The following is a 15,036-nucleotide window of genomic DNA, read 5'->3' as shown; positions in this document are numbered from 1 at the left end:
CTGCTCTTGTTAAATTTTAGCCTGTCAAAATGGCAAAATCCAATGAAAGTTAGTGGCAACCTTCTTTTAATTGGGGGTTATCAAAGTGATTGTGGAATTCCATCTTATCAATAGACTGGGACAAGCAAAATACAGATTAATCCAAACAGCATATTCCAAATAGCAATGCAGTAGTGGACTGGTGTTACATGGAATTTTTAAATGCATTTTTGTTAAAGTTTGTTTTACAGTAAAGATAAATGCTTTAATGCTTAAAATGCTTTTCCCTTGATTAAAGTCTATAATAGTCTAACGGAGTTACAAGACCCCTTTGTAACACAGAAAAATTATTCAGGAATTGTTATTTCTGTGCTTAAAGCAGGAAGGGGGTCCCACAGTCCCTCACCCTGTGTTGTTTACTGCCACAGGTGAACTAGTTTTTTGTTATAAAGCTACATCTTATGGAAAATGTAACTTACCTCAAGTTTAACAATGGTTTCAGAAAGGCAGGTTCAGTGTAAACACAACACACAAGCAGATACTGAAGCCACTTGGACAGGGGGCACCTGAAAAGCAGAAAGCTTTATGTCTTAGTGTCATGATACAGTTCTATTGCAGACCAAGGTTGTGATCTGAAGGTCCAGAGATGGAGAGCCCTGCCTTAAATTTAGACAAAGAACATGGGAAAGATGAGGGGAAAGCTCAGTGTTTCAGATTACATTTTGCACAAGTTAGTGCTTAGCATAGTGTAATGCCACTAGCAGCATGTAGCTGCTAATGCCATCTGACAATCTTCCTCCATTATTTCTTGCTGTGGGTAAATCCAACAACATTCTTGCAGTTTATCCTGCTCAGACACATGTGATTTGAGGCATGAGTTAAAAAGTTTGGAAAATTCCCTGTAACCCACTTCAAAGTACAGGTCTGATCCTTGTGGATGCTGCAAGACTGGTGGGTGTGTGTCCTCCTCCTCAAAGGAGGAGGAAGGAGTGACTCTACTCACCACTTGGAGCTGGGGTTTGCACTGCCTGGGTGGTGCTTGCACGGTTCAGTGTCTCAGGGGTGTTGGTCCTGGCTCCATCCAGTGCCAGCTGAAGGCCCTGGAGCTGTGATGCACTGAGATGCTCACGCTGTGATCTGGTAACCGCGGCAGCATTTTCAGGGCCCAGGTTTGCTATTTGGTCTGGGGACAATGCCTGGGAGGGAAAAAAGCCATAAAAATTTGTTTAGGCTGTCAATACTGTAAGGCAGATAAGGAATCAGATGTCAGCACTGCCTTGCATTTGGAATGAGGGGAAGTAGCCTTCAACATCGTGTTGCTATGAAAGAGCTCAATAGACCTTAAATAAATCCTTTGCATTCACTTAATGACCACTCATATGTCTGTCACCCTCCTCTTTACTGCTGGGATCTGACACCTTGAGAAGATTTTTATGCCAGCACTGTATTGGACACTTCTTTAGTGTATTAATGGAGTTTAATTTTCCAGCCATTTCTTTCCTGATTTTATAAAAGACAGGTGACATTGTGCATCTTCTTGCATTTTCCTTTGTTTCCTCTTGCATCTGCTTCCAAGCAATCTCACTTGAAACTCTGTTTGACTTTGATTACAGTTAGCAGTAGAATGATGAGATGAAAAAAAAAACCCAAAACATTCTTTAATCTCATTATTCAATTTTCTCTTTTAAATTGAAACATCTTCCAAGTTTGGTGATATTAAGACTTGTGTGTAAAAATAAAATATTGCAGTCACAATCTTCCAGTAATGATATTACATAGCAATTAACCAGTCTGTAAAGCCTGTATGTACTAGGCATGCTGAAGTGCTTTGATTCTAGTTAACACTGCAGTTGCAAGGATTTTTAGCTCTCCTACACAACAAGCCTTCTTTTCTGCAACAAGTCTGCATCCAGGTTCTACTTTAGAAAGACTAAATTCCCCTTACAAGTAGGTCAGACAATGGGGCAAATCCTTCCCAGTTTTTCATAGTCTACCAAATAGTGTGTTCCTTTAAAATGAGTAAACTCATAAATGCCTACAGGTTGAGACATTTGGAATTAAGCCTCTCCTTAACTCCATTAAAGTCAATACTACAATGTAATTTTTCATAAATCAGTATCTGAGTAATGCACACAGCCATAAAATGAAGTTACACAAAACCTGTGTAAAACCAAATCTGTTTTGAATCTTTCATATACAGAAAACTTTTCAGAAAGTGGCTATTTGTTAAGCACATTTTGTAGTATTAATACTATTCTTACTAACAAAAATGTGTGCTGTTTGAAAGAAGTTCTACAAGATGCTATAGATCTTTTCTTCTGTTTTTCAAAGAAACAGTTTCACTAAGGAAACTTCAGGCTTATCTAAACTGTCAGTGATACTGTGCAGAACAGTTAGTGTTAAAGGAGTTTTTCTCTTTTATGGAAGCTGACAGAGGTAACTATCTGTTCAGCTCATCTGTCCATAAGTACATTGCTTGCCTGAGCATCTGAAAGAGACCAGCCCAGGCAGGGTATTAACCTTGTCACTAAGTCAAATAAAGTCTGGGGCAATGATCTCAAGATCCATGTTCTAATTTCTAGTCCACATTCAGAACTTCTGTAATTAGATGTAATTCCTTTCTGATCAGTATCTGCTTGTACAATCTGTTTTTCTAAGCTAACTCAGAAGAATGTTGCCAGATTTTAAGATAATAAAAGCACTTATATAGTGAGCAGTGAATTGCAAATGTTAATAAACAGAAAACTCAGATCTGAACACACTGTTGGAAGAAAGAGAGTCCATTTGCTGCTTTCTGACCCTAGATCTTCACTTCTTCTTTGGGACACATTCTGAAGAACACATAAAGCTTGTCTAGAATATTTAATGGGCATCACAAATACAGGTGACCCAGCTGAAAGTTAATGTTTCAGATCCTTGACTGCCTCTTACTTATCATACCACAGAAAAATTCTTGCCGAAACTCAAAATAAAACTAAAAATCAGTGCTGCAATTTATTTATGCTAAAGTAAAAATAATAAAAATTTGGTTACTTCTTCAGTAAACATGCTCTTACTTGGAAAATCTCAGGAGGTATGTGTGGGATTGCTATTGGCTGGAAATACGGCATCAAGTTCTTATCAAAAGCTTTTAATTCATCCTCATTCAAACCACCTAAAAATCACAAACAGTAGAAAAAAACTAAGTTAATATTCTTTTAATTAGGTTTGTGGTGGTTTGTGGGTTTTTTTTTTTTTTTTGCTAATAAAAATTTTAAGCATCTATACAAAATATCTAATAGATGGTTTACTCTAGTGCATCATGGAGTGAGATACTGGTTCTTTTTCATTTTGCTTCTGTCATTATATTCCACCATTAGAAATCATCTCAACCTTACCCACTGGTATGGAATGTATTCTAACTAAGATGCTTTATCTAGGAAAAGAGACAATGATAATCAATGAAGTCATAAGCAGTCTCATTAGGGAATGCTTGCTCACAGGCTCTTCTGATGCAAGGCCAGGGAGTAGAACAATGCAAAGGGAGCTGCATTGCACCCACTAAGCACTCACAGGATGCTAACATTGCTGCAGGAACACTCAAGTTGGCACTAAAAAAAATGCATGAATGAAATTATATTTGATCTCTGGCTCAGGACAACTCCAAGGCTGTAAGAGCATGCTGGAGAAGTATCATCCCAGGCTAACCCTCCTCTTTCTCTCTTTCCTGGTCAGCCTGTTCTTTCCACTGTGGGAGGCAGGATGCTTGGTCAGCTAGAGCTCTGCTCTGACCCAATCAATACATTCTTGTAGCTGCACAGTTCACAAGTAGTGAGGGGATCTGAAATCCTGGCTGGATTTTCCCTCCTTGATTTACACTTTCCAACTCAAAGGACCCAAATCACTTCAGGCTGTGCTCCCCAAGGTGAGTTTGAGCAGATTTAGAGAAAATTACATAGAATATTCTTAGAACTAATGAAACTGCTAGATGTCCATCCCTGCAGGTAACTCCTCTCTGGTAGAAATGTCTTTTGCCCCTCTAGAAAAATGCTCTGTTTCTTAATGTTTAATAACAATGCTTCAGAACCTGAAGTGTGAATTTGTTACCTGCTATGGTACCAATCTCCTGTAAAATAGAGACATTCCAGCTGGCAGCAGTACCAAACACAGATTCTGCTATCTTCTTAAACTGCCTCAGAACAGGGGTGCTACAAAACAACAGGCCAATTCTTGCAACAGCAGCACTGCAAAAAGGCAACAGGGTTAGTGTTACATGCTTGTAAATATGCCTGGAATATAATGTTTGCTCTAAGCCCATTTTCAAGTTAAAATTCATGAAATATTAAAATACACACAAATTACATACTAATGTTTCATGCTTTGAGTAAAAAACTGGGTTTGTCAATGCAGTACTTAAATGGGATATAAATGGCAGAGGAAACCTAAAATATTTTGAACTACTACTATATGCCTACAAAGCAGTTACTGCCCTTCTAAAAGCATTTAAAATGTAAAAAAAGTGTCCTTTATAATGTGGAAATCTTGAAAAAACCCGAATTGCATAATAAATTTTATCAGTAGAGACACTAATAAACATTTCATTAAGTATTAAACGCAGTACCTGAATTCAGCAGTCTTTATGGACATGATTTCTGTGGAGTTCAAAGCACAGAGAATAGCTCCTAATCCAAGTAAATCAAAGCTTTTTAGTGTACTGATTGTCTGCCCAGAGTCTTCTAGAAAACCTTGCAAAATAGATCGTGCCTGTAAAAGCAGTAAGATATTACACATGAACAGACTAAATATAACTGAAGTTTTTGTTACTAGAAGCTTAAAATCTTACCAGAAGCTATGGACCACTATAATACTGTGCTTCCCAGGTGTAATTAATTGGAGTTTTGCCACAGCCTTCAGGAGCAGTGTCATCACCTATATGTGACACTTAGGGAGGGCACTGTTACACAGCACTTTCTCAAGTGCAAGTGATTTGAAACAACTCTGTACCTCTTCTGGGTCACAAGGTAACACTTCACCAGAAGAAATGGTCATTGAAACACCCAGCAGAACTGACCAATTCAATTAAATTGCTAGAAGAAAACCTAAATTATGCAAGGGGATCAACATTTAGTTTTTCTAATATTCAGGCTGTCTTCTCTTAATTGTCACATAGAGGCAGTGAGCTGTGTTTAGGATTAATTTTCAGATGGGATATTGGTACCAAAATGCCTTTCCAAGCCTAAGCCATTTAGGATAATGCTCACCCTAAACTAACCATTTAAAAACTGTGTGTCTAGCTTAAGTCTGCCACCAAGGCATCTCCCCAAGTTAGTGAAAGAAACAAGCATCTTCCAAGATTTCCTAACCTATCCACATTGCTGAGCCTCCAATGACCCAAGTCTCTTGTAACTAGCTGTTCTTACTGAGAGCAGGAAACCTCAAAAGCCAGCTACTATTGTATAAAATCCTTCCAAGTGCTTCTTTCTGATAGTGCTCTTCAGAACAAGAATCTATTAAACATATTTGTGATATTCTGCCAAAGCTGGCTGCCACCATGCTTGCCTCTGTGCAACAGAGCAGCCCTGAGAGTCAGAAATATGCTGCCAATTTTATATACAAATTAAATTTTTTAACTCTTGTTATGAAAGTCCTATTTGCACAACTACAAGTTATTCAAGGAAATTAAGATGAGAGAAGCATATCTGCTCATAACTTAAGCTTCTGGGGCCATGGATGGTGGGGTTGGGGGCCATGCTACCTCTTCAGTAACTACTCTTAGGGTAGAGCTAGTATCTCCTGGCAGCTGTGCCTATTCTAGGGCCAGTGAAAGAGGAGATGTGGATATCTTTCTACTACTTAGTGGAAAGTGCTAAACTATACACTCACCACCACCACAATTAATATTGATTGATGTCCTCTTAGCAATCTCACCAGGGAAGCCAGCAGCCAGGCAGACATCAGTGCTGACCTACCTGTCCACCTTCAGGAAGTCACAGCTGCAGAAGAGCAGCACGGTGTGAATTGCTGTATCTGTTTCCTAGGCAGTTCCAGGACTTCAGTCCCAAAGGGAGTGAATCAAGAGCCTTTCACCAGGAGTACATTCAATAACATGTTTACCTGGGTAATAGTCCATCCTGTTTGCTGACTAAGTACAGTAATGGTGTCAACAGAATGCAAATCCAGCTCTTCAATTTCATGTTCAGAGAGTGCCAGAGCAATGCGGCCCAGAGAAACAATATGATAACTCTTCCAGTCTGGCAGTGATCCCCAAACCTTAAGAAGAGATGTTTAATGTCTGTTATTATTATTGTAAGTCTGGTCATCAATGTCCATCAAGCAATTATGAATCTTTCTCTATATACACCATTCTCAAGGTTTCTGCTTTTAAAAGTACTGAAACATGCCTCTTTGCAAACAAAAGGCAGAGCTTAGGTATTGTGAAGGTTTGGGTGGTTTATCTAAAAATGCTGCAACTTGTACTGCTTGAGCTTGTTGATGAGACTTTAAATTGCTTTTGTGAGCAGCCATTCTTGCTCAGTCATTGACAAGGAAAGTAGAAATCAAATTAGATAATTGGGTAATATGGACAAATACCCAGTTCTTAAAGTTCTGATTTCCAGTTTGTGTGTATGCAATACAAAAACAAAAAAACAGAAGAAGTATATGTGTTTGTATAGATACAGTTAAATCTGTAAAGCTCCATAAAACTGAAGAAATAAGCAGGGGCTTTTCAAAACCAGTACCAATGTATTTAAACTGACAAGTTCCCCTACTTTTAACTTTATGATATACTTACAGTCATTCAAAAGTTGTCACAAATCAGGTCTAAGAAAATTTTGGTTTCAGGAAAAGGTCTGCCTGAATAAGGAATAAATGAAGAGCTGAATTTGCAGAGGCTAGAACTGTCAATTATATTCAGCTGGAAATGATAAAAGGTGGTAGTCAGGAGTTGGTATCTCTCAGGATGTGTCCAGTTGTCTTTACAGAAAAAAGACACTGGATTTTGTGTGGGGGAAGTGACTTGAACAAGATAAGCATACACTAAAAAAAACCAAAAAACCAAAAACATCTCCCTTTAAACATTTCATACTTCAGCATCTTTGGTTTATGTCAGTCAATAAATAACACTTTTCTAGGACATAAAACTAAAAGCCCAGTCCTGGGCTAAGTTTATCATTCATGCTGTTTGATTCATGGAAATACTCCATTTTCAGGATAGCTACAATTTAACTTCTGTTCAAAAACATTAAAAGGTCAAATCCAGTAAGGACTTTCTGACAGAATATCTCTGCAGTTGCCTACTACACAGTGTTTGCATCTTCAAACATATGAAGCTGTACATCCTACATAAAGGAAAATGTCCAGATCTCTGAAATGAGATACTCTTTGCCCAGAGTTGCAGACTATCTGCTGTTCATACCAGGGTGCACATCCAACACAGATCACCCTCAGGACTGCTGAGTTGTCTTTCTCAACTATGACCCTCAGGTTAAGGATTTGTTTAGGAGATGCTTCACTGCACCTGCACTGCCTGACTGAGTTTTCACCAAATTTCTTGTGCTAGTTTTACAATGTCATAAAGAAACAGAAAAAGGGTCTAAGCCTGGGAAAGGTCAATCTTTAAAAAACCCAAGATAGTAAAAAGCATTGGTCCAATATTAAAGCTCTTCATTCTCTATCTTAAGAGATACATGAAACACATGCAGCTAAAAATGTCGAGTGTCTGTTTCCTGATCTAGGTCATAAACTACAGAATTTTAGGCACTTCATAAATAGCATTATCTGACAATGCTGGATGAAACCTCAGACATAATGATATAAATAACATAATACATGAAACTGAAACACTCCTTTATTCTCATTCACCTAGAGACTACCAATCTATACATCTGTTACTACTGCAGAGCTTGGAGACCTTCCACTTACAAGTGAGCTAAGCTTCTTACTTTCATTAAGACACAATCTGATAACTAGACTTCTGGAATTAGTTTGGGACCATGAGTACTATGCAATTTCTTTTAGGGGAAATAAATCAATTTAGGAGAAACTAAAGCTGGCTTAATTAAGCCTTTAATCAAAGATGCCCTTTAGTTAATAACATCACCTTATGCGCATAATTTCAAAGAGCTTTGCCTGTATGGTCTGATTTCTCACACTTCACATTCAGTGTAACACTGTGTTGCATTTTGCAAATTAATACACAGGAAGTCTGTCTGTCTGTCTGTCTGTCTGGCAGCAATCTGCTAGACTCACTCACGCAGAAAATAACTTCATTCAGTGCACTATAGATTTGCATATCTTTGAATTGAATATAGCTGGGACAGGAGTGTATTGACCTTGTTGGTAATTTCTCTCCAACAGATATCAGGCTGTAAGTAAACCATTATGTAGCACTGCTGTAAAATATCTTAGTTTCCAATCTCAGAAGAGCACTTTTTTATTTTCTGCTAGGATTATATTTTTCCATTTTCCTACCCACGTATCTCCATGCTGACAGAAGGAAGCTGTTGTGCAAAGAATGCATTTGATGCAGTGGGCTGCTGTCCTTCTGCAAGAAGGCAGCAGAGTGACAACTACAGTCACCATCTGCTTTCAGAAAGCTTTATGGTTAGAGCTACTTTTCTGTAAACAACTGCAGTTCAGGAGTTTTAAAAGCTTCACTGCTAAAACTGCACCGTTAGCTTTATCTATCCAAAAACCAATATTGTGGCTGCAGTCCCCTGCTCCTGCTTTCCTCCAGAAGTCACAGCCCTCAGATCTCCAAGCATCTGCATTGTACTACTTGCAGCCAATTGAACTTGTAGATAATTCCTAACCTCATTCTGTCAGAATCATCTGACAGAGCCTAAAAAGGACTTTTAAAACATTGGATCATTTTGACAGAATAGGATTAGAGAGTAGCCATGCAAAGATGGAAGCAGAGAGCAGATGACTTCCAGCAGATGCTGGTGACAGGAAGCTGAAGACAGGCTGGGGATGGTAACTTCACCTCTGGGTTATCAGCAACCAAACCAACTTGTCTTATGGCACCTTAAGGCTTTTCCTTGCTGACCCAAAAGTATGTTTGAGACACTACATGTTCCTTGGCAGTGCAAGTAACCACAAAACAGCAAGAGGAACTCACCCCAGGATGGAGTGCAACAAAAACAAAAGGGATGGAGCAAGGTCTGACTTCTCTCCTGGCCCAGAGCTGGCAAAGGCACTGCTGCTCAGAGCCCAAACACCTTGCTGATGCTCTGCCCCAGACAGAGTGTGATGAACCTGGAGCCTAGGAAAGACAGACATCTTCTCCCTGCTGTGTGCCCATAACTTGCACTCACCATTAACATGCTGGTAAAGACAGTCTAACTGCACGTGAGTTTTTTTATTCCTAAAACCTCCCACTGATGGGTTTGTCCCTGCCTGTGACAAGAAGGTGGGAGACTGAGCTTTATTCAGCTAATACCAACCCCTTTCAGTCAGTCTGGTTTTACACCACTGTTAACTACATTAAACATTGATGCAGACAGTTTAACACTTGATTTTCAGCAGGCCAGTCAACAGTACTGCTTGGTGATTTTTCATTTATGAAAGGAAAGTAGGAAACAAGCAACAGAAAAGCAAATCAGAAGTAAAAGCACTTAAGTTTTTCAGCTGCAAATAGCTCAGAACTACTTGCCCATCGACTTTAAAAAAAGGGCAATGGTCTTCTATCACCATTTCACAGTATTTTTCCAATAAACAATAGACATTCTTGCAGTAGTAGTGACATTGTCATAGCACAGTTATTTTAGAACTGCATAGTTCAATAACAGCAAATCAAATTATGGATTTAATTTTCCTTCACAGACAAGAAAGGTACCTGCTTGGCTTTTTCCTTCAAGGCAACAAGCTGGGAGCTGTTAAAACCTGGGACAGCCCCAAGAAGTGCCACATTTTTGTCAAAAGTCTCTGCATCCATGCATTTCAGTTCCTGAGCTGACCAAAAGACATTTGCTTCTGCTAATTTAATAATTTCATCTGAAGAAGGAGCTCTGGTTCCCAGGCAATCTGGAAAAAAGTAAAATAGCAAGTTTTCTTCATAAAGACTGAAAAACAGAAATCAAAGCAACAGAGAGATTTAAGAGGGTGGCAGACTATGAATTAATTGCAGCTGATATGATATTGACAAATTCATTATTTTGCAGTTAAGTAATGTCTTTAAATATTTACATCATTAACATCCTGGATATAAAACTAGAATTTTCCTAACTTGCAAGATATGTTATATTCTTTGTCCTCCAAATGCTGTGCATGCTGGAAAAGCAAATAGGAGCAGACACATATTTCAGAACAGTCACAATATAGGATGCTACATAAAACTGAAATCTGGATGTGTGCAATAAAAGTAACCAACATCTCAAAAGTTTCTTTCAAATTTAATTCCTTAAAGGCATCAACACCAAGCAAAGGCTTATTCTGAGGTAAAAAGAACCATCTGCCAGGAGCCTTGCTTGAGTGAGAATGAAATGTAAATCTTCGGGGTGACCTTGGTAGAAGCCTTCATATAGCTATGTCATTGCTCACAAAGAAAATGTTGCAGTTGAATAAACTTCTCCAAGTTCAAATAGCACTTATGTGAATCCAGCTCAACAGGAAAGCAACAGACGTGAGACATCCTTTTACTCTGAAATAGCCTGACAAAGATAGATGTCTTGTAAGACTTAGCTGACATTTAAACAAGGTGAAGACAGAAGCTGGATGTGTCAGAGAAGCACAGTGCTTGTTCTTTATGTCAAGCATGTTGTTAAAATGTCAGGATCTAGAGAGGGCTGTTCACTTACAGCAGAACTGTTTGGACAAACTCCATTTAAAAATCTCATTTATGGTTGGGTTCTAGCCCTGTGCATGATTAAATGAGGCATTTTCCACTGTGCATTTAACAAATCCCAGTCTTTGTTGGAATAATCTACCTGAAACATTGATGGAAAGCAGAAATACAAATTGTAATGTGGTTGCTTACTGCTCTCTCTCCTGTCACTAATTTAGCAAAACCTTATTAAATAATTTTCTAAACCAAACAGTCCCTACACGTCTTCAGAAATGGTCATTACCAGTAAAAAGCAAGAATCTCACAGATGCTGTGCTGGAGCTAAGCTCCCCCAGATAAATAAATTAAAGCAAGGATGTACAAAGTAGATTTGTACTTTGAAGGGAGGCAGAGGAGGGATTTATTGGCATCAAAGAAAGCTGCAGTAGTGGGTAGAACACTGAAAAGATTGAATCTGTTGAGCAAACGAAAATGTTCAGCTACCACTGTACCAGCTGATGTTCCTCTCTCCCTTTACACAGACCTCTTGTGAAGCTGCATTGTTTCACTTTCCACTGCTGCCACAGGTCAGCTTTTATCATGTAAATACTACCCATCCATAAACAATGCAGTTCCCTTCCCCAAGTCATGAAAACCTAATATTTTGTGTTCTTGAAGAAAACAATGATTTTGTTATTTTTAACAGACCAGATACGCTTGTGTGATTCCAGAGGGAAATACTAATTAGACTCCTGGCTTTGCATGTGATACTACTTCACACTTCCTTTCCTAGTGTGATGAAAAACATATGATATATAATTTATATTAAACATCTCAGTGCTTGAAGCAAGCAACTTGAGTTCTTTTTCCAGCACTGCCACTGCTTTCTGGCAGCATCTCAGACACGATTCCTGAGTTTTGCCTCCAGTGTTCCATTGTGCCTTTAAGCACCACTTTTGCTTTTATTTTGATGTAGATGCAGAGATAAGAACTCTGTCACTGGTAATTGTTACTGTTATTACCATATTAGGTCACAACTGGATTGTGGAAAACCTGACATAGCAGGCTAGCAACATGAAGAGCATCAGTGTTACTCTAGAGCTATTTGCATAATAACCAATTTTCTCATGATTTACAAATCAGTGATAACAATCCTTCATTCAAATAATTTGTCATCTCCCAGGCTCCCCCCACTGCTGAGTTCTTGCACCCCCAGGAAAGAATTAAAAGCTTCCACAGCCTTGGAGCCAAGTTATGCTTTGACAAGGATCATTAGTTTCACTGGCAGTTTATAATGGTCTTGCAATGCAGACGAGGCAGCTCTGCAACTGCTTGGGACATGTATTAGGCTGATTAGAGAAGTCTTTGGGATTTATGCTGCTGTGATTCAGAGGCCTAAAAAGCTACGTGTAAGGACACAAGCACGCCAGAACACCTGGTGAGGAACCTTTAGTTCTGTGGTCCATATCTAAAGAAATATGATCTATTATGATCCTAGTTGTTGAAGGAAGAGTGAACTTCATGCATACACAGGGACTAATAATCCTGCCATTCCACCAGCTTGATTCTGCTTTTTTAGAGCATGGTAATTGTGTAATGACTTCTCTGATCAACAGAGGTCATGGTTTTTTTTCAAGCTATGTAAAAATACAACTCCACAGAACAACCCCCCCTCTGCACAGCATCATACAGCATCATCAGGCACAAATTCATTCCCAGAGACACACAGTCATAACTCAGAGCTGCTGTTATCCAAGCAGATGGATTTCCACGGTGCCTCAGGGAGAGCTTGGACTTGTATTCTGTTGAGCAAAGAACTGATGGAGAGATTTTCAAAGTCATAAAGGCAGTCAGTGTAAAACTCCTTGAAGCTGCTGGGGTCATCATGGGGAATGATCCAGGTCTCACCAGAGATTCTAGTACATTCTTTTGGTTGCTAATTAAAATACCTTTTAGATTATAACAAACTTTGTCCATTTGGGCAGACAAAACTCAGTGTCACCAATATCATATTTAAGAACAGCCAAGTCAATAAATGCTCATGCCTGGCAAAGGATTAACTGTGTGCAGTCGTCTAGCAGAACAGTAACTTGTCACCTTCCCAGCTTTTTAATTCATGGATTTTACAAAGGGAAGTAAAAATAAACAAAAAGTCAAAATAATAAAAAAACCAACACCTAAATTAAATAATCCATCTTTTCCTTCTATATACTCAGAAACATCCCAGGAGATGCTTAACCATGCAATTCTGTAAGGAAACTAAGTGCTTCAGCAATTGGTCAATGCATCAGACAATCATAGGCAACAGAATGAAGACTCATTGCTTTTGCTAGAAGCCTGAGCCTCTTTTAAGTTACTCAATGCTTTACGTTTTTATTGTCATGCTCCTCAGAATGTATTTGATGACATGGTGAAATTAAAGGTCTGTTTGAACTGCACCATCACAGCCCAAAATGGCACTATTGTAGAGCTAGCACTTCGCACAGGTACCAGGTGAAATACTGACCAGATCTGGCACGAGATGATTCAATGTTGGCAGTAGCATTGGAGACAGATTCAAATACTGTTGACAGAAGCTCTTCAGCTGAAGAAATTGGTCCAATCGTCTTTGCTATTTGTAAAATTGTGTCAGGGAACTTCAAAGGGAAAGAAACAATAAATAAGACTTCTTTCTTCCTTTTAAAACAAATCAGTTTGCAGAGAGACTTGTGCAGACCTCAGCTAAGAAGAGGCTGGTAACAGCTCAGCCTCCTTATTAGTGCAGATGTTTCAGAAGAAAAGAATAAATTGGCCCCTATTGAAAGGCCAACACCGTAAGTTTGAGGGGGGCAAAGTTAAAAACAAAGCAAATTCTGAATTATTCTCCCTCATTTGCCCTCCCAGCACCTGGCAACATCTGAGCTCCGCCTGATCAGAGTCAGTGTCAGACTCCTGTAGCTATTCCTTCAGCAATGAGTGCCAACATTTACATTGTGCAGTACAAAATGTACTTTATTTTGTTTGTCTTAAATCTGCTGAGTAAGTGTAAGAATTGAGGATAGGGATCCTATTGAATTATGAGAAATAATTTTAACATGGTCACTTTTTAGGCTTTTCTGACCTCTCTCCTCCTCCCTGCTAGACACCTTCTGTGCAGTTGAAGAGTCCTGCTCTACATGGTCAGTTCTAAGCATCATCTCCTGTGGAAAAGTTGCTGACTGTGCTTACATATTTCTGCTGAAAAATTAATTTCTCATTCCATTATAGTTTACTCCTACACATAAAAACTATAAGATTATAAGAACTAAAGAGAGCAAAGAAACTTCAAAATGCAATGCTTATGCTATCAGTTAATGCTCTGTGCACTCCACTGGCCCGAGGGCAAAGGGTCACATAAGTAAAAGCTAATTTGATCAGTATGATCTCATTATTAACAGGATAAGAAACATAAGTATTATGGCTGGAAGGCAGGAGAGTGGAGGAAACAATATTGTAAGGTGTAAAGTACTAAAAGCGTTTCAATCTGCATGACTAAAAATGCACCAATTTTTTTTCTACAGGTCAGTGTAGAATTATCATTATATACATGCAAATAATTGTTTATACTGCCATCAATTTCAAGAAGAAATTATTGTGGGAAACTTTAACACATAGCAACTTGCCAAGATAATTATTTACCTAATTCAGCATTCAGGGTACAGAATTTAGACTGCATTATGACACTCACAAATCAGAATTCTAACATTATCTTTACAAATGAAAAAATTATAATAAAAACATACCCTTTCAGAAAGGACATTCAATTCCCTTTTTGACAACAGAGCTATGAATGGTCCAACATCTAATGTTGTTTCAGCTGTCCAGTTGTTTGGGGATCTGAAGAAATATTGTGGAAAATTCTATTAATGAAGATGCTTGCAATCAAAATTATACTTCAATTTTAGAGGTTTTATTACACTGTATCATACAGCAAACACAGATACTCCTATGTCAATGGGATGATTCGTGCTTATTAACATCAGAATGCATTTTTTCATCTCTGTCATTTAAAGGGTATTAATGGAACCCTCAAATTCTGAGAAAGCCTTCACATTTTGAGGTAATGGCTCTCTGCCTCCATAGTCACAGCATTCTTAGTATTAGTGTTCAACCAAGGAGAAATAATTCTCTTTTCTTAAGGAAATTTACTGTTTTCTATCAGGTTCATACTGCAATAGTAGCCCACAAAATGGTATCAAAAGAGGAGTAGAAACCTCATAACCAAAATTGAAACTATCCTTTTTCCAGGAATCTTATGCTAAGGACCAATGTGGCCAATGTTTCAAGCAAGCAAT

At 38.5% G+C, this 15,036-nt stretch overlaps 1 protein-coding gene across 1 annotated transcript in view; it reads right to left on the bottom strand.

The window, feature by feature from the left end:
* OTOA (otoancorin) overlaps positions 1-15,036 on the bottom strand; it is a 32,909-nt gene that overhangs the window by 1,078 nt on the left and 16,795 nt on the right. Inside the window, exons 20-28 of the mRNA XM_071760643.1 lie at positions 14,485-14,578; positions 13,230-13,359; positions 9,797-9,984; positions 6,073-6,228; positions 4,580-4,722; positions 4,066-4,202; positions 3,036-3,133; positions 983-1,175; positions 459-545 (exon numbers count right to left, since the gene is read on the bottom strand). Of these exons, the coding sequence (XP_071616744.1) occupies positions 478-545; positions 983-1,175; positions 3,036-3,133; positions 4,066-4,202; positions 4,580-4,722; positions 6,073-6,228; positions 9,797-9,984; positions 13,230-13,359; positions 14,485-14,578 (1,207 nt within the window). The 3' untranslated portion in view covers positions 459-477. The remainder of the gene's footprint in view (positions 1-458; positions 546-982; positions 1,176-3,035; positions 3,134-4,065; positions 4,203-4,579; positions 4,723-6,072; positions 6,229-9,796; positions 9,985-13,229; positions 13,360-14,484; positions 14,579-15,036) is intronic.

This window comes from Heliangelus exortis, chromosome 17 (assembly GCF_036169615.1).
Source record: "Heliangelus exortis chromosome 17, bHelExo1.hap1, whole genome shotgun sequence".
In the NCBI taxonomy this organism is placed as follows: Eukaryota; Metazoa; Chordata; class Aves; order Apodiformes; family Trochilidae; genus Heliangelus; species Heliangelus exortis.
The sequence above is the reverse complement of the archived record's forward strand: the minus strand, read 5'-3'. Positions and strand labels throughout refer to the sequence as shown.